At 40.5% G+C, this 27,354-nt stretch overlaps 2 protein-coding genes across 3 annotated transcripts; both read right to left on the bottom strand.

The window, feature by feature from the left end:
- Window positions 1-74: 74 nt before the first annotated feature.
- impa1 (inositol monophosphatase 1) lies at window positions 75-12,456 on the bottom strand. Of its 2 annotated transcripts, none has more exons than XM_065953424.1 (9): window positions 12,313-12,456; window positions 9,122-9,217; window positions 8,771-8,904; window positions 7,900-8,004; window positions 7,675-7,720; window positions 2,001-2,109; window positions 1,780-1,888; window positions 1,550-1,701; window positions 75-282 (listed from the first exon to the last, which is right to left on the bottom strand). In XM_065953424.1, exons 2-9 carry the CDS (start codon window positions 9,182-9,184, stop codon window positions 158-160), a joined length of 843 nt encoding a protein of 280 aa, XP_065809496.1. In that variant the 5' UTR covers window positions 9,185-9,217; window positions 12,313-12,456; the 3' UTR covers window positions 75-157. The 2 variants fall into 2 exon arrangements, with proteins under 2 accessions (XP_065809496.1, XP_065809495.1); XM_065953423.1 differs by lacking the exon at window positions 12,313-12,456 and adding an exon at window positions 9,308-9,665.
- Window positions 12,457-13,431: 975 nt separating this feature from the next.
- Window positions 13,432-25,832, bottom strand: LOC110003804 (inositol monophosphatase 1-like). Its single transcript, XM_020659367.2, has 9 exons — window positions 25,818-25,832; window positions 25,416-25,533; window positions 24,411-24,544; window positions 15,326-15,430; window positions 15,195-15,240; window positions 14,999-15,107; window positions 14,568-14,676; window positions 13,786-13,937; window positions 13,432-13,696 (listed from the first exon to the last, which is right to left on the bottom strand). Exons 2-9 carry the CDS (start codon window positions 25,473-25,475, stop codon window positions 13,548-13,550), a joined length of 864 nt encoding a protein of 287 aa, XP_020515023.1. The 5' UTR covers window positions 25,476-25,533; window positions 25,818-25,832; the 3' UTR covers window positions 13,432-13,547.
- Between the last annotated feature and the right edge of the window lie 1,522 nt (window positions 25,833-27,354).

Below are 27,354 nucleotides of genomic sequence, written 5' to 3'. Positions count from 1 at the left end.
TTAATGTAACACCTATTACCCAGGATGCACTGCACCCGATGTTGTGCAGGTGTGACATCAGACCAAACAGCAGGTTTGTTGTAGTGACAAACTTTATTACAAACTTTACAAACTAAACATAAAATATGTTGTGTATCCCACAATGCACTGCAGGTGTCTACTGCGTAAGCGGAGCATCGTCCCTCTGAGGACTGTAGGAGTCGATCTCTTTGACGATCCTCTCAGCGACACTTCGGCTGTTGGCTGCAACGATTCTTCTAGACATCAGATCCATCTCCCCTCCTGAAACCAGAGCACATTTTCTATTTAACCCTAATACATGTTTAGACCCCTAATACATGTTTAGACCCCTAATACATGTTCAGACCCCTAATACATGTTTAGACCCCTAATACATGTTCAGACCCCTAATACATGTTTAGACCCCTAATACATGTTCAGACCTCTAATACATGTTCAGACCTCTAATACATGTTTAGACCCCTAATACATGCTTAGAGCCCTAATACATATTTAGACCCCTAATACATGCTTAGAGCCCTAATACATATTTAGACCCCTAATACATGCTTAGAGCCCTAATACATGTTCAGACCCCTAATACATGTTTAGACCCCTAATACATATTTAGACCCCTAATACATGCTTAGAGCCCTAATACATGCTTAGAGCCCTAATACATGTTCAGACCCCTAATACATGTTTAGACCCCTAATACATGTTCAGACCTCTAATACATATTTAGACCCCTAATACATGTTCAGACCTCTAATACATGTTTAGACCCCTAATACATGTTCAGACCTCTAATACATGTTCAGACCCCTAATACATATTTAGACCACTAATACATGTTCAGACCTCTAATACATATTTAGACCACTAATACATGTTCAGACCCCTAATACATGTTTAGACCCCTAATACATGTTCAGACCTCTAATACATGTTCAGACCTCTAATACATGCTTAGAGCCCTAATACATGTTCGGACCTCTAATACATGTTCAGACCCCTAATACATGTTCAGACCTCTAATACATGTTCAGACCTCTAATACATGTTCAGACCTCTAATACATGTTTAGACCACTAATACATGTTCAGACCTCTAATACATGTTCAGACCCCTAATACATATTTAGACCACTAATACATGTTCAGACCCCTAATACATGTTTAGACCCCTAATACATGTTCAGACCTCTAATACATGTTCAGACCTCTAATACATGTTCAGACCTCTAATACATGTTCAGACCTCTAATACATGCTTAGAGCCCTAATACATGTTCGGACCTCTAATACATGTTCAGACCCCTAATACATGTTCAGACCTCTAATACATGTTCAGACCTCTAATACATGTTCAGACCTCTAATACATGTTTAGACCACTAATACATGCTTAGAGCCCTAATACATGTTCAGACCACTAATACATGTTCAGACCTCTAATACATGTTTAGACCACTAATACATGCTTAGAGCCCTTAATAAAGGTGTAGACCCCTCAAACATTATTATCGGCAGCCATCTGAGCATCTTTACCCTCCACGTCCATCAGGACCCCTCCGGCCTCCGATACGATCAGTGAGCCTGCAGCGATGTCCCAAACGTGTATCCCAATCTCATAATATGCTTCCACACAACCAGACGCCACCAGACACATGTTGATGGCCGCCGTTCCTGCTCCACGCACGCTGAAAACAAAGAGATGTTAGAAGAACACTGAGGGATCAGAGATCTAACCCTGAATGAGAGGAGTCCTGCAGTGTTACCCGTGTACAGGGATGCTGACGATGTTTCTCATGCTGGAGAAGATTCTCTCGACGGTTTCAGGGTCTCGGTTTGATCCAAACTCGGTGGCGATGATGGATTGTTTGATGTCTGACAGAGAGGATCGTGTTATTTAAAGGGACAGTAACGCCTGAATCAAACATTGATCTCATTAATGTTACTTTGAATGTGCTGATGTAATGATGAATAAACGATTATTGACCTTTCTGATCAGAAACCTGCAGTGGCTCTCCGTTACAGAAAGCTCCCTTCCCCCTCCTTGCTGTAAACATCTTATCCTCGAGACAGCTGTAGACCACGCCAAACTCCACCTGACACCCAACACACGACGAGCACAAACTGATGATACATCATGACACAAAGTACAGTACACCATGAAGCAGTGAAATAAAGTACAGTACTCTACAGTACACCATGAAACAGTGTAATAAAGTACAGTACTCTACAGTACACCATGAAACAGTGTAATAAAGTACAGTACTCTACAGTACACCATGAAACAGTGTAGTAAAGTACAGTACTCTACAGTACACCATGAAACAGTGTAATAAAGTACAGTACTCTACAGTACACCATGAAACAGTGTAGTAAAGTACAGTACTCTACAGTACACCAAGAAACAGTGTAGTAAAGTACAGTACTCTACAGTACACCATGAAACAGTGTAATAAAGTACAGTACTCTACAGTACACCATGAAACAGTGTAGTAAAGTACAGTACTCTACAGTACACCATGAAACAGTGTAATAAAGTACAGTACTCTACAGTACACCATGAAACAGTGTAGTAAAGTACAGTACACCATGAAACAGTGTAGTAAAGTACAGTACTCTACAGTAAACCATGAAACAGTGTAATAAAGTACAGTACTCTACAGTACACCAAGAAACAGTGTAGTAAAGTACAGTACTCTACATTACACCATGAAACAGTGTAGTAAAGTACAGTATACCATGAAACAGTGTAGTAAAGTACAGTACTCTACAATACACCATGAAACAGTGTAGTAAAGTACAGTACTCTACAGTACACCATGAAACAGTGTAGTAAAGTACAGTACTCTATAGCACACCATGAACCAGTGTAGTAAAATACAGTACACCATGAAACAGTGTAGTAAAGTACAGTACTCTACAGTACACCATGAAACAGTGTAGTAAAGTACAGTACACCATGAAACAGTGTAGTAAAGTACACCATGAAACAGTGTAGTAAAGTACAGTACACCATGAACCAGTGTAGTAAAGTACAGTACTCTACAGTACACCATGAAACAGTGTAGTAAAGTACAGTACTCTATAGCACACCATGAACCAGTGTAGTAAAATAAAGTACACCATGAAACAGTGTAGTAAAGTACAGTACTCTACAGTACACCATGAAACAGTGTAGTAAAGTACAGTACTCTATAGCACACCATGAACCAGTGTAGTAAAGTACAGTACACCATGAAACAGTGTAGTAAAGTACAGTACTCTACAGTACACCATGAACCAGTGTAGTAAAGTACAGTATACCATGAACCAGTGTAGTCAAGTACACCATGAAACAGTGTAGTAAAGTACAGTACTCTACAGCACACCATGAAACAGTGTAGTAAAGTACAGTACACCATGAAACAGTGTAGTAAAGTACAGTACTCTACAGCACACCATGAAACAGTGTAGTAAAGTACAGTACTCTACAGCACACCATGAACCAGTGTAGTTAAGTACAGTACTCTACAGTACACCATGAAACAGTGTAATAAAGTACAATACTCTACAGTACACCATAAAACAGTGTAGTAAAGTACAGTACTCTACAGTACACCATGAAACAGTGTAATAAAGTACAGTACACCATGAAACAGTGTAGTAAAGTACAGTACTCTACAGCACACCATGAAACAGTGTAGTAAAGTACAGTACTCTACAGCACACCATGAACCAGTGTAGTTAAGTACAGTACTCTACAGTACACCATGAAACAGTGTAATAAAGTACAATACTCTACAGTACACCATAAAACAGTGTAGTAAAGTACAGTACTCTACAGTACACCATGAAACAGTGTAATAAAGTACAGTACACCATGAAACAGTGTAGTAAAGTACAGTACTCTACAGTACATCATGAAACAGTGTAGTCAAGTACAGTACTCTACAGTACACCATGAAACAGTGTAGTAAAGTACAGTACTCTACAGTACACCATGAAACAGTGTAGTAAAATACAGTAATCTACAGTACACCATGAAACAGTGTAGTAAAGTACAGTACTCTACAGCACACCATGAACCAGTGTAGTTAAGTACAGTACTCTACAGTACACCATGAAACAGTGTAGTAAAGTACAGTACACCATGAAACAGTGTAGTCAAGTACAGTACTCTACAGTACACCATGAAACAGTGTAGTAAAGTACAGTACACCATGAACCAGTGTAGTAAAGTACAGTACTCTACAGTACACCATGAAACAGTGTAGTAAAGTACAGTACTCTATAGCACACCATGAACCAGTGTAGTAAAATAAAGTACACCATGAAACAGTGTAGTAAAGTACAGTACTCTACAGTACACCATGAAACAGTGTAGTAAAGTACAGTACTCTATAGCACACCATGAACCAGTGTAGTAAAGTACAGTACACCATGAAACAGTGTAGTAAAGTACAGTACTCTACAGTACACCATGAACCAGTGTAGTAAAGTACAGTATACCATGAACCAGTGTAGTCAAGTACACCATGAAACAGTGTAGTAAAGTACAGTACTCTACAGCACACCATGAAACAGTGTAGTAAAGTACAGTACTCTACAGCACACCATGAACCAGTGTAGTTAAGTACAGTACTCTACAGTACACCATGAAACAGTGTAATAAAGTACAATACTCTACAGTACACCATAAAACAGTGTAGTAAAGTACAGTACTCTACAGTACACCATGAAACAGTGTAATAAAGTACAGTACACCATGAAACAGTGTAGTAAAGTACAGTACTCTACAGTACATCATGAAACAGTGTAGTCAAGTACAGTACTCTACAGTACACCATGAAACAGTGTAGTAAAGTACAGTACTCTACAGTACACCATGAAACAGTGTAGTAAAATACAGTAATCTACAGTACACCATGAAACAGTGTAGTAAAGTACAGTACTCTACAGCACACCATGAACCAGTGTAGTTAAGTACAGTACTCTACAGTACACCATGAAACAGTGTAGTAAAGTACAGTACACCATGAAACAGTGTAGTCAAGTACAGTACTCTACAGTACACCATGAAACAGTGTAGTAAAGTACAGTACACCATGAAACAGTGTAGTAAAGTACACCATGAAACAGTGTAGTAAAGTACAGTACACCATGAACCAGTGTAGTCAAGTACAGTACTCTACAGTACACCATGAAACAGTGTAGTAAAGTACAGTACTCTATAGCACACCATGAACCAGTGTAGTAAAATAAAGTACACCATGAAACAGTGTAGTAAAGTACAGTACTCTACAGTACACCATGAACCAGTGTAGTAAAGTACAGTGCGCTACAGTACACCATGAAACAGTGTAGTAAAGTACAGTATACCATGAACCAGTGTAGTCAAGTACACCATGAAACAGTGTAGTAAAGTACAGTACTCTACAGCACACCATGAACCAGTGTAGTTAAGTACAGTACTCTACAGTACACCATGAAACAGTGTAGTAAAGTACAGTACTCTACAGTACACCATGAAACAGTGTAATAAAGTACAGTACACCATGAAACAGTGTAGTAAAGTACAGTACTCTACAGTACACCATGAAACAGTGTAATAAAGTACAGTACACCATGAAACAGTGTAGTAAAGTACAGTACTCTACAGTACATCATGAAACAGTGTAGTAAAATACAGTAATCTACAGTACACCATGAAACAGTGTAGTAAAGTACAGTACTCTACAGTACACCATGAAACAGTGTCATAAAGTACAATACTCTACAGTACACCATAAAACAGTGTAGTAAAGTACAGTACTCTACAGTACACCATGAAACAGTGTAATAAAGTACAGTACACCATGAAACAGTGTAGTAAAGTACAGTACTCTACAGTACATCATGAAACAGTGTAGTAAAATACAGTAATCTACAGTACACCATGAAACAGTGTAGTAAAGTACAGTACTCTACAGCACACCATGAACCAGTGTAGTTAAGTACAGTACTCTACAGTACACCATGAAACAGTGTAGTCAAGTACAGTACTCTACAGTACACCATGAAACAGTGTAGTAAAGTACAGTACTCTACAGTACACCATGAAACAGTGTAGTAAAATACAGTAATCTACAGTACACCATGAAACAGTGTAGTAAAGTACAGTACTCTACAGCACACCATGACCAGTGTAGTTAAGTACAGTACTCTACAGTACACCATGAAACAGTGTAGTAAAGTACAGTACACCATGAAACAGTGTAGTCAAGTACAGTACTCTACAGTACACCATGAAACAGTGTAGTAAAGTACAGTACTCTACAGCACACCATGAACCAGTGTAGTTAAGTACAGTACACCATGAAACAGTGTAGTAAAGTACAGTACACCATGAAACAGTGTAGTAAAGTACACCATGAAACAGTGTAGTAAAGTACAGTACTCTACAGTACACAATGAAACAGTGTAGTAAGTACAGTACTCTACAGCACACCATGAACCAGTGTAGTTAAGTACAGTACTCTACAGTACACCATGAAACAGTGTAGTAAAGTACAGTACACCATGAAACAGTGTAGTCAAGTACAGTACTCTACAGTACACCATGAAACAGTGTAGTAAAGTACAGTACTCTACAGCACACCATGAACCAGTGTAGTTAAGTACAGTACACCATGAAACAGTGTAGTAAAGTACAGTACACCATGAAACAGTGTAGTAAAGTACACCATGAAACAGTGTAGTAAAGTACAGTACTCTACAGTACACAATGAAACAGTGTAGTAAAGTACAGTACTCTACAGTACACCATGAAACAGTGTAGTAAAGTACAGTACACCATGAAACAGTGTAATAAAGTACAGTACTCTATAGTACACCATGAAACAGTGTAGTAAAGTACAGTACATCATGAAACAGTGTAGTCAAGTACAGTACACCATGAAACAGTGCAGTAAAGTACAGTACTCTACAGCACACCATGAAACAGTGTAGTAAAGTACAGTAATCTACAGTACACCATGAAACAGTGTAGTAAAGTACAGTACTCTAGAGTACACCATGAAACAGTGTAATAAAGTACAGGGTTAATCTACAGCACACCATGGAACAGTGTAATAAAGTACAGTTCTGTACAGTACACCAGGAAACAGTGTAGTAAAGTACAGTACTCTACAGTACACCATGAAACAGTGTAGTAAAGTACAGTACTCTACAGTACACCATGAAACAGTGTAGTAAAGTACAGTACACCATGAAACAGTGTAGTAAAGTACAGTAATCTACAGTACACCATGAAACAGTGTAGTAAAGTACAGTACTCTACAGTACACCATGAAAGAGTGTAATAAAGTACAGTACTCTACAGTACACCATGAAAGAGTGTAATAAAGTACAGTACTGTACAGCACACCATGAACCAGTGTAGTTAAGTACAGTACTCTACAGTACACCATGAAACAGTGTAGTCAAGTACAGTACTCTACAGTACACCATGAAACAGTGTAGTCAAGTACAGTACTCTACAGTACACCATGAAACAGTGTAGTAAAGTACAGTACTCTACAGTACACCATGAAACAGTGTAATAAAGTACAGTACTGTACAGTACACCATGAAACAGTGTAGTAAAGTACAGTACACCATGAAACAGTGTAGTAAAGTACAGTATGTAGCTTTTATAAACTGACCTGTTTGTTGACAGAGAATCCGATAGAAACAGCAACAAAAGGAAACCTGTCAGAGACATTAAATAGGTTTATACTTTTAATAGTTCATGTGTTCATATTTGTGTTTACTTTATAAACTTCAAGTTTGTTTGTTTGGATTGCTTTATCGTGAAGACATGATTGAGTCAGCTGATTATTAGTAATACATTCATAATCATCAGTAATGATGTCATCAAACTAACTCACGCGTGAACAAAGTTAGTTGTCCCGTCGATGGGATCGATGATCCAGGTGGGCTCATCAGTGAGAACACAAGGTTCACCTTCAGCCACAGACTCCTCCCCTATGAACCTGACACACACACACACACACACACTGTGTATTTACTGTTTGAATAAAATAAGTAAATAACAAAACTTGTTTTTAATTGAAAGTCTGCTACCTGTGTGTGTATCTGATCCTTACCTGTGTGTTTGTTACCTGTGTGTTTGTGTGTGTGTCTGATCCTTACCTGTGTGTTTGTTACCTGTGTGTTTGTGTGTGTGTCTGATCCTTACCTGTGTGTTTGTTACCTCTGTGTGTGTGTGTGTGTGTGTGTGTCTGATCCTTACCTGTGTGTTTGTTACCTCTGTGTGTGTGTGTGTGTGTGTCTGATCCTTACCTGTGTGTTTGTTACCTCTGTGTGTGTGTGTGTGTGTGTCTGATCCTTACCTGTGTGTTTGTTACCTCTGTGTGTGTGTGTGTGTGTGTGTGTCTGATCCTTACCTGTGTGTTTGTTACCTCTGTGTGTGTGTGTGTGTCTGATCCTTACCTGTGTGTTTGTTACCTCTGTGTGTGTGTGTGTGTGTCTGATCCTTACCTGTGTGTTTGTTACCTCTGTGTGTGTGTGTGTGTCTGATCCTTACCTGTGTGTTTGTTACCTCTGTGTGTGTGTGTGTGTGTGTGTGTGTCTGATCCTTACCTGTGTGTTTGTTACCTCTGTGTGTTTGTGTGTGTGTCTGATCCTTACCTGTGTGTTTGATACCTGTGTGTTTGTGTGTGTGTCTGATCCTTACCTGTGTGTTTGTTACCTCTGTGTGTGTGTGTGTGTGTGTGTGTGTGTGTGTCTGATCCTTACCTGTGTGTGGGGTATTTCTCCTTCACTGATTGGATGATGAGTTTTTCTACTTTCTGATCTGTTTGTGTCACCAAATCAACCGACGAACTCTTTGTCATCACCGTCCTGTCGCCCTTCAGAGCCTCACGCACCACCTGATCAACACACCAGTACACCTGATCAACACACCAGTACACCTGATTCTCTCTCTCTCTCTCTCTCTCTCTCTCTCTCTCTCTCTCTCTCTCTCTCTCTCTCTCTCTCTCTCTCTCTCTCTCTCTCTCTCTCTCTCTCTCTCTCTCTCTCTCTCTCTCTCTCTCTCTCTCTCTCTCTCTCTCTCTCTCTCTCTCTCTCTCTCTCTCTCTCTCTCACCTCTCCGGCTCGGCGGGCTGCAGCGACCCCGTGGTCCATGGCGTTCTGCCAGAGGTCAGCCATGTTGTAGGAGCAGCTCCTTATATGGGCGTGAAACTGCAGTAGAAGAGAGTGATGATGTCATGGCTGAGTGCTGAGCTGAAACATCGTCTCGTTAAGTTTAAATAAAGTTTGAAAAAAACTGACAGGCTGATGCATGTGGACGCTGATGACCTCAAGACGGAGGGAAAATGGTTAAAGTGGCGGCGCCAGCTCGGTTCACGTCACTACGTATCCCAGCATGCTTAGAGCAGCGTATATACTCCAGGGGGTGGGACTAAGAAGCAGGATTTGGGGTCAGAGGTCACTTCAGGGTTAATTCTGGGTGGTTAGGTGGTTCACTTGTTACCTGGGTATATCGCCATGGTAACCTATGCTGCACACCTAACCTGCTCCAGGTTATGTTGGAAAGATCAACCTGTGGAAATCTCCGCCCACTGACCAATCAGATGTCTTGATGGAGAGGGGGAGGAGTCCCGTATAATAACGTTATAGTCTGTAAAGTGATGAACTGAAGCTAGCTCCGCCCCTTTTCTCTGAAACTCCAGGCTTAATTATCATGACATCATGCTCTCTGGTGTTAGTGGATCTGGACCCACAGAGACCCTGGTGTTAGTGGATCTGGACCCACAGAGACCCTGGTGTTAGTGGATCTGGACCCACAGAGACCCTGGTGTTAGTGGATCTGGACTCACAGAGACCCTGGTGTTAGTGGACCCACAGAGACCCTGGTGTTAGTGGATCTGGACCCACAGAGACCCTGGTGTTAGTGGATCTGGACCCACAGAGACCCTGGTGTTAGTGGATCTGGACCCACAGAGACCCTGGTGTTAGTGGATCTGGACTCACAGAGACCCTGGTGTTAGTGGATCTGGACCCACAGAGACCCTGGTGTTAGTGGACTCACAGAGACCCTGGTGTTAGTGGATCTGGACCCACAGAGACCCTGGTGTTAGTGGATCTGGACCCACAGAGACCCTGGTGTTAGTGGATCTGGACCCACAGAGACCCTGGTGTTAGTGGATCTGGACCCACAGAGACCCTGGTGTTAGTGGACTCACAGAGACCCTGGTGTTAGTGGATCTGGACCCACAGAGACCCTGGTGTTAGTGGATCTGGACTCACAGAGACCCTGGTGTTAGTGGATCTGGACCCACAGAGACCCTGGTGTTAGTGGACTCACAGAGACCCTGGTGTTAGTGGATCTGGACCCACAGAGACCCTGGTGTTAGTGGATCTGGACTCACAGAGACCCTGGTGTTAGTGGATCTGGACCCACAGAGACCCTGGTGTTAGTGGATCTGGACCCACAGAGACCCTGGTGTTAGTGGACTCACAGAAACCCTGGTGTTAGTGGATCTGGACCCACAGAGACCCTGGTGTTAGTGGATCTGGACTCACAGAGACCCTGGTGTTAGTGGATCTGGACCCACAGAGACCCTGGTGTTAGTGGATCTGGACTCACAGAGACCCTGGTGTTAGTGGATCTGGACCCACAGAGACCCTGGTGTTAGTGGATCTGGACCCACAGAGACCCTGGTGTTAGTGGATCTGGACCCACAGAGACCTTGGTGTTAGTGGATCTGGACCCACAGAGACCCTGGTGTTAGTGGACTCACAGAGACCCTGGTGTTAGTGGATCTGGACCCACAGAGACCCTGGTGTTAGTGGACTCACAGAGATCCTGGTGTTAGTGGATCTGGACCCACAGAGACCTTGGTGTTAGTGGATCTGGACCCACAGAGACCCTGGTGTTAGTGGATCTGGACCCACAGAGACCCTGGTGTTAGTGGATCTGGACCCACAGAGACCTTGGTGTTAGTGGATCTGGACCCACAGAGACCCTGGTGTTAGTGGATCTGGACCCACAGAGACCTTGGTGTTAGTGGATCTGGACCCACAGAGACCCTGGTGTTAGTGGACTCACAGAGACCCTGGTGTTAGTGGATCTGGACCCACAGAGACCCTGGTGTTAGTGGATCTGGACCCACAGAGACCCTGGTGTTAGTGGATCTGGACCCACAGAGACCCTGGTGTTAGTGGACCCACAGAGACCCTGGTGTTAGTGGATCTGGACTCACAGAGACCCTGGTGTTAGTGGATCTGGACTCACAGAGACCCTGGTGTTAGTGGATCTGGACCCACAGAGACCCTGGTGTTAGTGGACTCACAGAGACCCTGGTGTTAGTGGATCTGGACCCACAGAGACCCTGGTGTTAGTGGATCTGGACCCACAGAGACCCTGGTGTTAGTGGATCTGGACTCACAGAGACCCTGGTGTTAGTGGATCTGGACTCACAGAGATCCTGGTGTTAGTGGATCTGGACTCACAGAGACCCTGGTGTTAGTGGATCTGGACTCACAGAGACCCTGGTGTTAGTGGATCTGGACCCACAGAGACCCTGGTGTTAGTGGATCTGGACCCACAGAGACCCTGGTGTTGGTGGATCTGGACCCACAGAGACCCTGGTGTTAGTGGATCTGGACCCACAGAGACTCTGGTGTTAGTGGACCCACAGAGACCCTGGTGTTAGTGGATCTGGACCCACAGAGACTCTGGTGTTAGTGGACCCACAGAGACCCTGGTGTTAGTGGATCTGGACCCACAGAGACTCTGGTGTTAGTGGACCCACAGAGACCCTGGTGTTGGTGGATCTGGACCCACAGAGACCCTGGTGTTAGTGGATCTGGACCCACAGAGACTCTGGTGTTAGTGGACCCACAGAGACCCTGGTGTTAGTGGATCTGGACCCACAGAGACTCTGGTGTTAGTGGATCTGGACCCACAGAGACCCTGGTGTTAGTGGATCTGGACCCACAGAGACTCTGGTGTTAGTGGACCCACAGAGACCCTGGTGTTGGTGGATCTGGACCCACAGAGACCCTGGTGTTGGTGGATCTGGACCCACAGAGACCCTGGTGTTAGTGGATCTGGACCCACAGAGACTCTGGTGTTAGTGGATCTGGACCCACAGAGACCCTGGTGTTAGTGGATCTGGACCCACAGAGACTCTGGTGTTAGTGGACCCAGAGAGACCCTGGTGTTAGTGGATCTGGACTCACAGAGACCCTGGTGTTAGTGGATCTGGGCATGACGTAACATGACGTAACAACAATAACAACAACAACAACGTAAACATCATAAATCTCACCTGCGCGCAGCCGGACGACAATCTGCTGCAGCGGATTAGCGGTTCCGCTCACTTCCGGGTTCCCTTCCTCTTTTTCTTCTTCTTCTTCGTGTCTTTTTCTTCTTCGTGTGTTTTGGCGGATTGCTATCCTAACGTATAGGCACATACCGCCACTTACTGTCCCGGAGTGTTAAGAAGAAAATATTAGATAACAATAAAAACAATAATTATACTAATACTACTAATAACAATAATAACAATAATAATAATAATAATAACAACAATAATAATAATCATATTAACAATAACAATAATGATAATTATTATTATTATAATAACAATAATAATAATAACAGCAATAATAATTAATAATAATTATAATTATAATAATAATAATAATAACAACAATAATAATAATTATTATTATAATAACAATAATAATAATAACAACAACAATAATAACAATAATAACAATAATTATTATTATAATAACAATGATAATAGCAATAATAACAATAATAATAATAATTATAATTATAATAATAATAATAATAATAATAATAATAATAATTAGAGGCTTTAGAGGTAGAGGTAGTATTCTGCAGTACGATTTATCCTTACCGTCCTTGTTATAGTTTTTCTGCCAGAGTTCAGATATTTGAATGATTTATTTTCTGTTCTGTTCCACTCTAAAAGCTCCTTCAGCTGCCATTCCCCTTTACTCTGTGCTGGTCCCCACTCAAATTCTACAATCATCTACAACACAGACTGTAAATGTTACTGAAGCCTGAGTCACCCGTGTGTTCCTGCAGGGGGCGCTGGAGTCCCATCGATGGCGGTCTCCATGCTGGAAATGCTGTCTCAGTCTAACTTTCAGTCAACCTAACGACAGGCTGAGAGCTGGAGCTGAGGCGGGTTTTAAACCTCCTGACAAACCGTTACACCGCGCCCACCTGTCAATCAGGTCAGCTACACGCCTTATTGTGAATAACTCTTATCCTTCATCAAATCAAAACTGATGAGTCATCAAAACATTCACCCCCCGTACAGTGTGTGTCCATCCAGACATGAGCTAATCACACCTGTTTGGTTTTTTGAACCAGGCTGTAAACATGTTCATCTCTGCTGTAAAAACAGGCTTTTTAGAATAAATGAGTTGACAATTTCGCTGCTTTTCACATTTTTATTCTTCTCAAACTTTATCAGCAGCTCAACGTTCTGCACAAACGCCTCTGTCACACTTCCTGTCAGCTGACCTACACTCCATTCGCTCCGCAGACACACCTGCAGGGGTCCTCATCGTCACGGCGACATGGAAATGCCTGAATGGCATGAGCGATGCTATTGGCCACAGCTGAGGAGCTGGCAGCGATGACTCTCCTGGACATCATGTCAAAGTCTGAGCCTGAGGAGACACACTCACATATTTATGAAGGACACGCCCCTAAACAGGTACCCCCAGGTAATACATGACATCATCAGTCAGATACCTACCGTCAGTATCCATGACAACACCTCCTGCCTCCTGGACAATGATGGCAGAGGCAGCAATGTCCCAACAGTGCATCCCGATGTGATAATAAGCATCAGCTCCACCCGTCGCCACCTGACACATATCGACCGCCGCCGTCCCCATCGCACGAACACTGGAACATGCAAAACATGCAAATCATCAGGAAAACAGGCAAACATCTGGCAAAACATCTGGCAAACATCAGACAAACATCTGGCTAAAGATCAGACAAACATCTGGCAAAACATCTGGCAAAACGTCTGGCTAAAGATCAGACAAACATCTGGCAAAACATCTGGCAAAACGTCTGGCTAAAGATCAGACAAACATCTGGCAAAACATCTGGCTAAAGATCAGACAAACATCAGACAAACATCTGGCAAAACATCTGGCAAAACATCAGACAAACGTCAGACAAACATCAGACAAACATCAGACAAACATCAGACAAACATCAGACAAACATCTGGCAAAACATCTGGCTAAAGATCAGACAAACATCAGACGAACATCTGGCAAAACATCTGGCAAAACATCAGACAAACGTCAGACAAACATCAGACAAACATCAGACAAACATCAGACAAACATCTGGCAAAACATCTGGCTAAAGATCAGACAAACATCTGGCAAAACATCTGGCTAAAGATCAGACAAACATCTGGCAAAACATCAGACAAACATCTGGCAACAACACACACACAGTCTGAAGATGTATGAACAAACAGTGTAAAACACAAGAGAGTCATAGTGGTGTTGCTACCCGTGAACAGGAAGTTGGAGCAGCCTGAAGATGTTGGAGGTCATGGTGGACAGGGAGAGGTCATCACGTTCTGCCCCGATCTCCGTCACCACCACACACCTGCTGACATCTGATTGGAGGAGACAGGACAGTCAGAAAAGTCACCTCAGGCTTCCAGTGACGTGTGTGATGTCACGTAAATGGACTTCCGACTACTCAACGCACTTTTACACCGCAGGTCACACCTACACATTCTGAAGCACACTGATGCAGTGGGAGCAATTCAGGGTATCTTGCCCAAGGACACATCGGACATGTTGCCCCGCTGGGGATTGAACCCTTGACCTTCTGGTTGAGAGTCAACGACTCTACCAACTGAGCCACAGCCGCCCTTGTGTGATGTGACGTGTGTGATGTCACTTGTGTGTGATGTCAAGTGTGTGTGATGTCACCTTCCTGTCCTGAGGCATACAGAGGTTCTCCGTTCACAAACGCTCCTTTTCCTCTCTGAGCGTAAAACATTTTGTCCTCCACGCAGCTGTAAACTACGCCAAATTCCGTCTGACAAAAAGAGCCAACAACAACACGTCAAGTTGCTGAGCTCCACCCCCTGCTGACCTATGACCTGTATCTGGACGGCAAGTTTACCTGCTTGTTGACGGTGAAAGCGATGGAGATGGCCACGAATGGAAACCTGTCAGGAGAAAAAACAAACAGTTCAGGAGGTGTAACCTTCCTGCCTGTGACATCACAGTGTGGGCAAAGCCACGCCCCCTCACCTGTGTACGAAGTTCACAGTCCCATCAATGGGGTCGATGATCCAGGTGGGGCTGTCGGTCAGCTCCAGACGCTCACCTGCCGCCACTGACTCCTCCCCTATGAACCTGAGGGTCACAGGTCAGAGGTCACCTTCTATCTAATTACTCCCTATCTGCTGTCCAATCAGAATCATTACACTGTGATGTACCAGCTGCTAAGTAAGTGTTCTAAGAAGAACCCGAAAAGTCCTGGTCTGTGGTCATTCTGTTCCTTAACTGCTTTCATCAGTAGAAAACAGTAGAACTCAATAGAACACAAAAGAACACAGTAGAACACAATAGAACACAAGAGAACACAAGAGAACACAAAAGCACACAGTAGAACACAGGACAACACAATAGAACACAGTAGAACACAGTAGAACACAATAGAACACAAAAGAACACAAAAGAACACAGTAGAACACAAAAGAACATAATAGAACACAGTAGAACACAAAAGAACATAATAGAACATAGTAGAACACAATAGAACACAGGAGAACACAATAGAAGACAGTAGAATACAATAAAACTCAATAGAACACAGTAAAACAGGAGAACACAGTAGAACACATTAGAATAGGAGAACACAGTAGAACATAATAGAGCACAAAAGAACACAGTAGAACACAGTAGGACACAGGAGAACACAGTACTACACAAAAGAACATAATAGAACACAGTAGAACACAATAGAACACAGTAGAACACAGGAGAACACAATAGAACACAGTAGAATACAATAAAATGCAATAGAACACAGGAGAACACAATAGAACACAGTAGAACTCAGTAGAACACAATCGAACAGGAGAACATAGTAGAACACATTAGAATAGGAGAACACAATAGAATACAATAGAACACAAAAGAACACAGTAGAACACAGTAGAACACAGTAGAACACAATAGAACACAGGAGAACAGGAGAACACAATAAAATACAATAGAACACAGTAGAACACAAAAGAACACAAAAGAACACAAAAGAACAAAGCAGAACACAATAGAACACAAAGGAACACAGTAGAACACAAACAAAAACAGGAGAACACAGTAGAACACAATAGAACGCAGTAGAACACAGGAGAGCACAATAGAACACAAAAGAACACAGTAGATTACAGGAGAACACAATAGAACACAATAGAACACAATAGAACTTAATAGAACACAGTGGAACAGGAGAACACAGTAGAACAGGAGAACACTTTAGAACAGGAGAACACAATAGAATACAATAGAACACAGTAGAACACAATAGAAAACAAAAGAACACAGTAGAATACAATAGAACACAAAAGAACACAGTAGAACACAAAAGAACACAATAGAACACAGTAGAACACAATAGAACATAGTAGAACACAAAAGAACACAGTAGAACACAAAAGAACACAATAGAACACAATAGAACAAAGGAGAACACAATAGAACACAGTAGAATACAGTAGAACACAATAGAACACATTAGAACACAGAAGAACAGGAAAACACATTAGAACAGGAGAACACAATAGAATACAAAAGAACACAGTAGAACACAATAGAACACAACAGAATACAAAAGAACACAGTAGAACACAATAGAACATAATAGAATGCAGTATAATACAATACAACACAAGAGAACACAAAACACAAAAGAACACAAAAGAACACAATAGAACACAGTAGAGCACAGGAGAACACAATAGAACACAGTAGAACACAGTAGAATACAGTAGAACACAATAGAACACAGTAGAACACATTAGAACAGGAGAACACAGTAGAACACAATAGAACACAGTAGAACACATTAGAACAGGAAAACACATTAGAACAGGAAAACACATTAGACCAGGAGAACACAATAGAACACAAAAGAACACAATAGAACAGGAGAACACAGTAGAACACAATAGAACACAAAAGAACACAGTAGAACACAAAAGAACACAATAGAACACAGTAGAACACAGTAGAACACAGGAGAACACAATAGAACACAGTAGAATAAAATAGAACTCAATAGAACACAGTAGTATACAATAGAACTCAATAGAACACAGTATAACTCAGTAGAACACAGTAGAATAGGAGAACACAATAGAATACAATAGAACACAAAAGAACACAGTAGAACACAAAAGAACACAATAGAACACAGGAGAACACAGGAGAACACAACAGAACACAGTAGAATACAGTAGAACTCTATAGAACATAGGAGAACACAATAGAACACAGTATAACTCAGTAGAACACAGTACAATAGGAGAACACAATAGAACACAAAAGAACACAGTAGAACACAGGAGAACACATTAGAACAGGAGAACACAATAAAATACAATAGAACACAGTAGAACACAATAGAACACAAAAAACACAATAGAACACAATAGAACACAGTAGAACACAAAATAACACAATAGAACACAGTAGAACACAATAGAACACAGGAAAACACAGGAGAACACAATAGAACACAGGAGAACTCAGTAGAACCCAGTAGAACAGGAGAACACAATAGAACACAATAGAACACAATAGAACACAATAGAACACAATAGAACACAGTAGAACACATTAGAACAGGAGAACACATTAGGACAGGAGAACACAATAAAATACAATAGAACACAAAAGAACACAGTAGAACACAAAAGAACACAAAAGAACACAGTAGAACACAATAGAACACAAAAGGCCACAGTAGAACACAATAGAACACAAACGAACACAATAGAACACATTAGAACAGGAGAACACAATAAAATACAATAGAACACAAAAGAACACAGTAGAACACAATAGAACACAAAAGGCCACAGTAGAACACAATAGAACACAAACGAACACAGTAGAACACATTAGAACAGGAGAAAACATTAGAACAGGAGAACACAATAGAACACAATAGAACACAATAGAACACAAAAGAACACAGTAGAACACAATAGAACACAAAAGGCCACAATAGAACACAAACGAACACAGGAGAACACAATAGACCACATTAGAATAGGAGAACACAGTAGAACATAATAGAGCACAAAAGAACACAGTAGAACACAGTAGGACACAGGAGAACACAGTACTACACAAAAGAACATAATAGAACACAGTAGAACACAATAGAACACAGTAGAACACAGGAGAACACAATAGAACACAGTAGAATACAATAAAATGCAATAGAACACAGGAGAACACAATAGAACACAGTAGAACTCAGTAGAACACAGTCGAACAGGAGAACATAGTAGAACACATTAGAATAGGAGAACACAATAGAATACAATAGAATACAATAGAACACAAAAGAACACAATAGAACACAGTAGAACACAATAGAACACAGGAGAACACAATAAAATACAATAGAACACAGTAGAACACAGTAGAACACAAAAGAACACAAAAGAACAAAGTAGAACACAATAGAACACAAAGGAACACAGTAGAACACAGTAGAACACAATAGAACACAAAAGGCCACAATAGAACACAAACGAACACAGTAGAACTCAATAGAACACAGGAGAACACAATAGACCACATTAGAATAGGAGAACACAGTAGAACATAATAGAGCACAAAAGAACACAGTAGGACACAGGAGAACACAGTACTACACAAAAGAACATAATAGAACACAGTAGAACACAATAGAACACAGTAGAACACAGGAGAACACAATAGAACACAGTAGAATACAATAAAATGCAATAGAACACAGGAGAACACAATAGAACACAGTAGAACTCAGTAGAACACAGTCGAACAGGAGAACATAGTAGAACACATTAGAATAGGAGAACACAATAGAATACAATAGAACACAAAAGAACACAATAGAACACAGTAGAACACAATAGAACACAGGAGAACACAATAAAATACAATAGAACACAGTAGAACACAGTAGAACACAAAAGAACACAAAAGAACACAAAAGAACAAAGTAGAACACAATAGAACACAAAGGAACACAGTAGAACACAGTAGAACACAATAGAACACAAAAGAACACAAAAGAACACAAAAGAACACAGTAGAACACAGTAGAACACAAAAGAACATAATAGAACACAGTAGAACACAATAGAACACAGGAGAACACAATAGAACACAGTAGAATACAATAAAACTCAATAGAACACAGTAAAACAGGAGAACACAGTAGAACACAGTAGGACACAGGAGAACACAGTACTACACAAAAGAACATAATAGAACACAGTAGAACACAATAGAACACAGTAGAACACAATAGAACACAGTAGAATACAATAAAATGCAATAGAACACAGGAGAACACAATAGAACACAGTAGAACTCAGTAGAACAAAGTCGAACAGGAGAACATAGTAGAACACATTAGAATAGGAGAACACAATAGAACACAAAAGAACACAATAGAACACAGTAGAACACAATAGAACACAGGAGAACAGGAGAACACAATAAAATACAATAGAACACAGTAGAACACAGTAGAACACAAAAGAACAAAGTAGAACACAATAGAACACAAAGGAACACAGTAGAACACAGTAGAACACAGTAGAACACAAACGAAAACAGGAGAACGCAGTAGAACACAGGAGAGCACAATAGAACACAAAAGAACATAGTAGATTACAGGAGAACACAATAGAACACAGTAGAACACAATAGAACTTAATAGAACACAGTGGAACAGGAGAACACAGAAGAACAGGAGAACACTTTAGAACAGGAGAACACAATAGAATACAATAGAACACAGTAGAACACAATAGAAAACAAAAGAACACAGTAGAATACAATAGAACACAAAAGAACACAGTAGAACACAATAGAACATAGTAGAACACAAAAGAACACAGTAGAACACAGTAGAACACAAAAGAACACAATAGAACAAAGGAGAACACAATAGAACACAGTAGAATACAGTAGAACATAATAGAACACATTAGAACACAGAAGAACAGGAAAACACATTAGAACAGGAGAACACAGTAGAACACAAAAGAACACAATAGAACAAAGGAGAACACAATAGAATACAAAAGAACACAGTAGAACACAATAGAACACAACAGAATACAAAAGAACACAGTAGAACACAATAGAACATAATAGAATGCAGTATAATACAATAGAACACAAGAGAACACAAAACACAAAAGAACACAAAAGAACACAATAGAACACAGTAGAACACAATAGAACACAGTAGAACACAGTAAAATACAGTAGAACACAATAGAACACAGTAGAACACATTAGAACAGGAAAACACATTAGAACAGGAGAACACAGTAGAACACAATAGAACACAGTAGAACACATTAGAACAGGAAAACACATTAGAACAGGAAAACACATTAGAACAGGAGAACACAATAGAACACAAAAGAACACAATAGAACAGGAGAACACAGTAGAACACAATAGAACACAAAAGAACACAGTAGAACACAGTAGAACACAAAAGAACACAATAGAACACAGTAGAACACAATAGAACACAGGAGAACACAATAGAACACAGTAGAATACAATAGAACTCAATAGAACACAGTAGAATACAATAGAACTCAATAGAACACAGTATAACTCAGTAGAACACAGTAGAATAGGAGAACACAATAGAATACAATAGAACACAAAAGAACACAGTAGAACACAAAAGAACACAATAGAACACAGGAGAACACAGGAGAACACAACAGAACACAGTAGAATACAGTAGAACTCTATAGAACATAGGAGAACACAATAGAACACAGTATAACTCAGTAGAACACAGTACAACAGGAGAACACAATAAAATACAATAGAACACAATAGAACACAAAAAACACAATAGAACCCAATAGAACACAGTAGAACACAAAATAACACAATAGAACACAGTAGAACACAATAGAACACAGGAAAACACAGGAGAACACAATAGAACACAGGAGAACTCAGTAGAACCCAGTAGAACAGGAGAACACAATAGAACACAATAGAACACAATAGAACACAATAGAACACAGTAGAACACAAAAGAACACAAAAGAACACAGTAGAACACAATAGAACACAAAAGGCCACAGTAGAACACAATAGAACACAAACGAACACAATAGAACACATTAGAACAGGAGAACACAATAAAATACAATAGAACACAAAAGAACACAGTAGAACACAATAGAACATAAACGAACACAATAGAACACAATAGAACAGGAGAACACAATAAAATACAATAGAACACAAAAGAACACAGTAGAACACAATAGAACACAAAAGGCCACAGTAGAACACAATAGAACATAAACGAACACAGTAGAACACATTAGAACAGGAGAACACATTAGAACAGGAGAACACAATAGAACACAATAGAACACAAAAGAACACAGTAGAACCCGATAGAACACAGTAGAACACAGGAGAACACAATAGAACACAGTAGAACTCAGTAGAACACAGTTGAATAGGAGAACACAATAGAACACAATAGAACACAGTAGAATACAATAGAACTCAATAGAACACAGGAGAACACAATAGAAAACAATAGAACTCAGTAGAACACAGTAAAACACATTAGAACAGGAGAACACATTAGAACAGGAGAACACAATAGAACACAGTAGAACACAAAAGAACACAGTAGAACACAATAGAACACAATAGAACACAGTGGAACACAATAGAACACAGGAGAACACAGGAGAACACAGGAAAACACAATAGAACACAGTAGAATACAATAGAAATCATTAGAACACAGGAGAACACAATAGAACACAAACGATCACAGTAGAACACAATAGAATACAATAGGACATAGTAGAACACAATAGAACACAAAAGAACACAGTAGAACACAATGGAACACAAAAGAACACAAAAGAACACAGTAGAACACAGTAGAACACAAAAGAACACAGTAGAACACAAAAGAACACAGTAAAACACAGGAGAACACAATAGAACACAGTAGAATACAATAGAACTCAATAGAACACAGGAGAACACAATAGAACACAAAAGAACACAATAGAACACAGTAAAACACATTAGAACAGGAGAACACAGTAGAACAGGAGAACACAGTAGAACACAATAGAACACAAAAGGCCACAGTAGAACACAATAGAACACAAACGATCACAGTAGAACACAATAGAATACAATAGGACATAGTAGAACACAATAGAACACAAAAGAACACAGTAGAACACAATGGAACACAAAAGAACACAAAAGAACACAGTAGAACACAGTAGAACACAAAAGAACACAGTAGAACACAAAAGAACACAGTAAAACACAGGAGAACACAATAGAACACAGTAGAATACAATAGAACTCAATAGAACACAGGAGAACACAATAGAACACAAAAGAACACAATAGAACACAGTAAAACACATTAGAACAGGAGAACACATTAGAACAGGAGAACACAATAGAACACAGTAGAACACAAAAGAACACAGTAGAACACAATAGAACACAATAGAACACAGTGGAACACAATAGAACACAGGAGAACACAGGAGAACACAGGAAAACACAATAGAACACAGTAGAATACAATAGAAATCATTAGAACACAGGAGAACACAATAGATCACAGTAGAACTCAGTAGAACACAGTAGAACAGGAGAACACAGTAGAACACAATAGAACACAAAAGAACACAGTAGAACACAATAGAACACAAAAGGCCACAGTAGAACACAGGAGAACACAAACGATCACAGTAGAACACAATAGAACACAATAAAACACAGTAGAACACAAAAGAACACAGTAGAACACAGTAGAACACAGTAGAACACATTAGAACAGGAGAACACAATAAATACAATAGAACACAGTAGAACACAATAGAACACAAAAGAACACAGGAGAACACAATAGAAGACAGTATAACACAGTAGAACAGGAGAACACATTAGAACACAGTAGAACAGGAGAACAGGAGAACACAGTAGAACATTTTAGAATAGGAGAACACAGTAGAATACAATAGAACACAAAAGAACACAGTAGAACACAGTAGAACACATTAGAACAGGAGAACACAATAAAATACAGTAGAACACAGTAGAACACAATAGAACACAAAAGAACACAGTAGAACACAAAATAACACAGTAGAACACAATAGAACACAGTAGAACACAGGGGAACACAATAGAACACAGTATAATACAATAGAACTCAATAGAACACAGGAGAACACAATAGAACACAGTGGAACAGGAGAACACATTAGAACTCAGTAGAACAGGAGAACACAGTAGAACATATTAGAATAGGAGAACACAATAGAATACAATAGAACACAAAAGAACACAGTAGAACACAGTAGAACACATTAGAACAGGAGAACACAATAAAATACAATAGAACACATTAGAACAGGAGAACACAATAAAATACAATAGAACACAGTAGAACAAAATAGAACACAGTAGAACATATTAGAATAGGAGAACACAATAGAATACAATAGAACACAGTAGAACACAAAATAACACAGTAGAACACAATAGTACACAGTAGAACACAGGGGAACACAATAGAACACAGTATAATACAATAGAACTCAATAGAACACAGGAGAACACAATAGAACACAGTAGAACTCAGTAGAACACAATAGAACCCAGTAGAACTCAATAGAACACAGGAGAACACAAAAGAACACAGTAGAACACAGGAAAACACAATAGATCACAGTAGAACACAATAGAACACAGTAGAACAGGAGAACACATTAGAACTCAGTAGAACAGGAGAACACAGTAGAATAGGAGAACACAGTAGAACTCAGTATAACACAGAAGAACAGGAGAACACATTAGAACACAATAGAACAGGAGAACACAGTAGAACTCAGTAGAACACAGTAGAACACATTAGAACACAGTAGAACAGGAGAACACAATAGAACACAGGAGAATACAATAGAACACAGGAGAACACATTAGAACACAGTAGAATAGGAGAACACATTAGAACACAGTAGAACTCAGTAGAACACAGTAGAACAGGAGAACACCGTCGGACCTGTGATCTGGGTATTTGTTCCTGATGGCAGAGATGAGGATCTTCTCGACTTGTTGATCCGTTTCTGTCACCAGATCAGCCGGAGAACTTTTAAGCTTCACATCTTTCTGCTGCTGGAACGCCAACAGAACCACCTGGAACACACACTCAGGTATCAGTCCAAGTAGAACACTTTAAAACACACAAACTTTAGAACACAGGAACAAGGACATCATCAGGATCTCATTAGAACACAGGAACAAGGACATCATCAGGATCTCATTAGAACACAGGAACAAGGACATCATCAAGATCTCATTAGAACACAGGAACAAGGACATCATCAAGATCTCATTAGAACACAGGAACAAGGACATCATCAAGATCTCAGGACCAGATTGGAAAAGCATATAACGCATCCTACCCCACTTTATTTTTCATACCTATTTATATTAAAACAGGAGCAGTCAAACAGGAGCAGTCAAACAGGAGCAATCAAACAGGAGCAATCAAACAGGAGCAATAGAAGAGGAGCAGTCAAACAGGAGCAGTCAAACAGAAGCAATCAAACAGAGAAGTCAAACAGGAGCAATCAAACAGGAGCAATCGAACAGGAGCAATAGAACAGGAGCAATCAAACAGGAGCAATAGAACAGGAGCAATAGAACAGGAGCAATCAAACAGGAGCAATAGAACAGGGGATCTAATTGGCTGAATGTCAGTGTGGTGCTGCTGAAAGACAGCTCACTCTTGTGACTTTGGGGTAAAATGAATTCAAATCAAATAATTGAAAAAAAAGAAACTTACTGCCGACTAAGCATTTTTGTCGCACAGTGACATCACAGTGATGTGTCGTCTGATTGGTCGACAGGGTTTGAAGGAATGAAAGAGTTGAGCTGCTTTGAGATAAAAACTTTAAATTAAATAAAGAAGGATTCAGATGATTTTATTTAAGGCTGTTACACCTTTTAATAAAGCTCTCTGACCCCTGAACGCTGCGCTGTGATTGGTTGGTGCGTCTCTTACCTCACTGGCCTGTTTGGCGATAGAGATACCGAAGTTCAGACAGTCGGTCCAGTCAGTCATGATGGTGATATGATGATGACGAAGGTGAGGAGTGGAAAATGTGTAAGAGTGAGACCTCCTGTCAGAGAAAAAGACTATCATCAAAGGGAGAGAGAGAGAGATGTGGGGCGAGAGAGGAAGAGGAGGAGGAAACGACCGATCAATAGAAGAGAGAGAGAGAGATGAGGGGCGAGAGAGGAAGAGGAGGAGGAAACGACCGATCAATAGAAGAGAGAGAGATGAGGGGCAAGAGAGGAAGAGGAGGAGGAAACGACCGATCAATAGAAGAGAGAGAGAAAGATGAGGGGCGAGAGAGGAAGTAGGAAGTAGAAACCAGTGGAAGTAGAAGGAATGCGTTCGTACCTGAGTGTCGGTGGGTTTCTGAAGAAGTGAACTTTTCTGAAGTTTTTCCTCTTTTATTGAGACAAACAACCAATCAGAGCTTAGGTCCCGCCTCCTGAAACACAAGCAGCCAATGGCAGCCCTCCCCATCCTTCATCAGAACTCCTCCTCACTCAGTCAAACAAAGAAAACATGAGATTAAATTGTTTACATTCATATCTTATCAACACAGAAGGTTTTATTTTACTCTTTGTGATGTCATGGTCACCACAGGTCAAAGGTCATCAGGTCACGAGCGACGTGCGGCAGATCAGCTGACTGAGAGACGACCCCTCTGCTAATGAAGTTAGAGTGTGTGTGTCTGAGTGTGTGTGTGTATGTGTCTGTGTGTGTCTGTATGTGTCTGTATGTGTGTGTATGTGTCTGTGTGTGTGTGTATGTGTCTGTGTGTGTCTGTATGTGTCTGTATGTGTCTGTGTGTGTCTGTGTGTGTCTGTATGTGTGTGTCTGTCTGTATGTGTGTGTATGTGTCTGTATGTGTCTGTATGTGTCTGTGTGTGTCTGTGTGTGTCTGTATGTGTGTGTATGTGTCTGTATGTGTCTGTATGTGTCTGTGTGTGTCTGTGTGTGTCTGTGTGTGTCTGTATGTGTCTGTATGTGTGTGTATGTGTCTGTATGTGTTTGTGTGTGTCTGTATGTGTCTGTATGTGTCTGTGTGTGTCTGTATGTGTCTGTATGTGTGTGTCTGTCTGTATGTGTGTGTATGTGTCTGTATGTGTCTGTATGTGTCTGTATGTGTCTGTATGTGTCTGTATGTGTCTGTATGTGTCTGTATGTGTCTGTGTGTGTCTGTGTGTGTCTGTATGTGTGTGTCTGTCTGTATGTGTGTGTATGTGTCTGTATGTGTCTGTATGTGTCTGTGTGTGTCTGTGTGTGTCTGTATGTGTGTGTATGTGTCTGTATGTGTCTGTATGTGTCTGTGTGTGTCTGTGTGTGTCTGTGTGTGTCTGTATGTGTCTGTATGTGTGTGTATGTGTCTGTATGTGTTTGTGTGTGTCTGTATGTGTCTGTATGTGTCTGTATGTGTCTGTATGTGTCTGTGTGTGTCTGTATGTGTCTGTATGTGTGTGTGTCTGTATGTGTCTGTATGTGTGTGTGTGTCTGTATGTGTCTGTGTGTGTCTGTATGTGTGTCTGTGTGTGTCTGTATGTGTCTGTGTGTGTCTGTATGTGTCTGTGTGTGTCTGTATGTGTCTGTATGTGTGTGTATGTGTGTGTATGTGTTTGTGTGTGTCTGTATGTGTGTGTATGTGTCTGTATGTGTCTGTATGTGTGTGTATGTGTGTGTATGTGTCTGTATGTGTGTGTGTCTGTATGTGTGTGTCTGTATGTGTCTGTATGTGTCTGTGTGTGTCTGTATGTGTGTCTGTGTGTGTCTGTGTGTGTCTGTATGTGTCTGTGTGTGTCTGTGTGTGTCTGTATGTGTCTGTATGTGTCTGTATGTGTCTGTATGTGTCTGTGTGTGTCTGTGTGTGTCTGTATGTGTCTGTATGTGTCTG

The sequence above is a fragment of the Labrus bergylta genome, chromosome 4 (genome assembly GCF_963930695.1).
Source record: "Labrus bergylta chromosome 4, fLabBer1.1, whole genome shotgun sequence".
Lineage (NCBI taxonomy): Eukaryota > Metazoa > Chordata > Actinopteri > Labriformes > Labridae > Labrus > Labrus bergylta.
The sequence above is the reverse complement of the archived record's forward strand: the minus strand, read 5'-3'. Positions and strand labels throughout refer to the sequence as shown.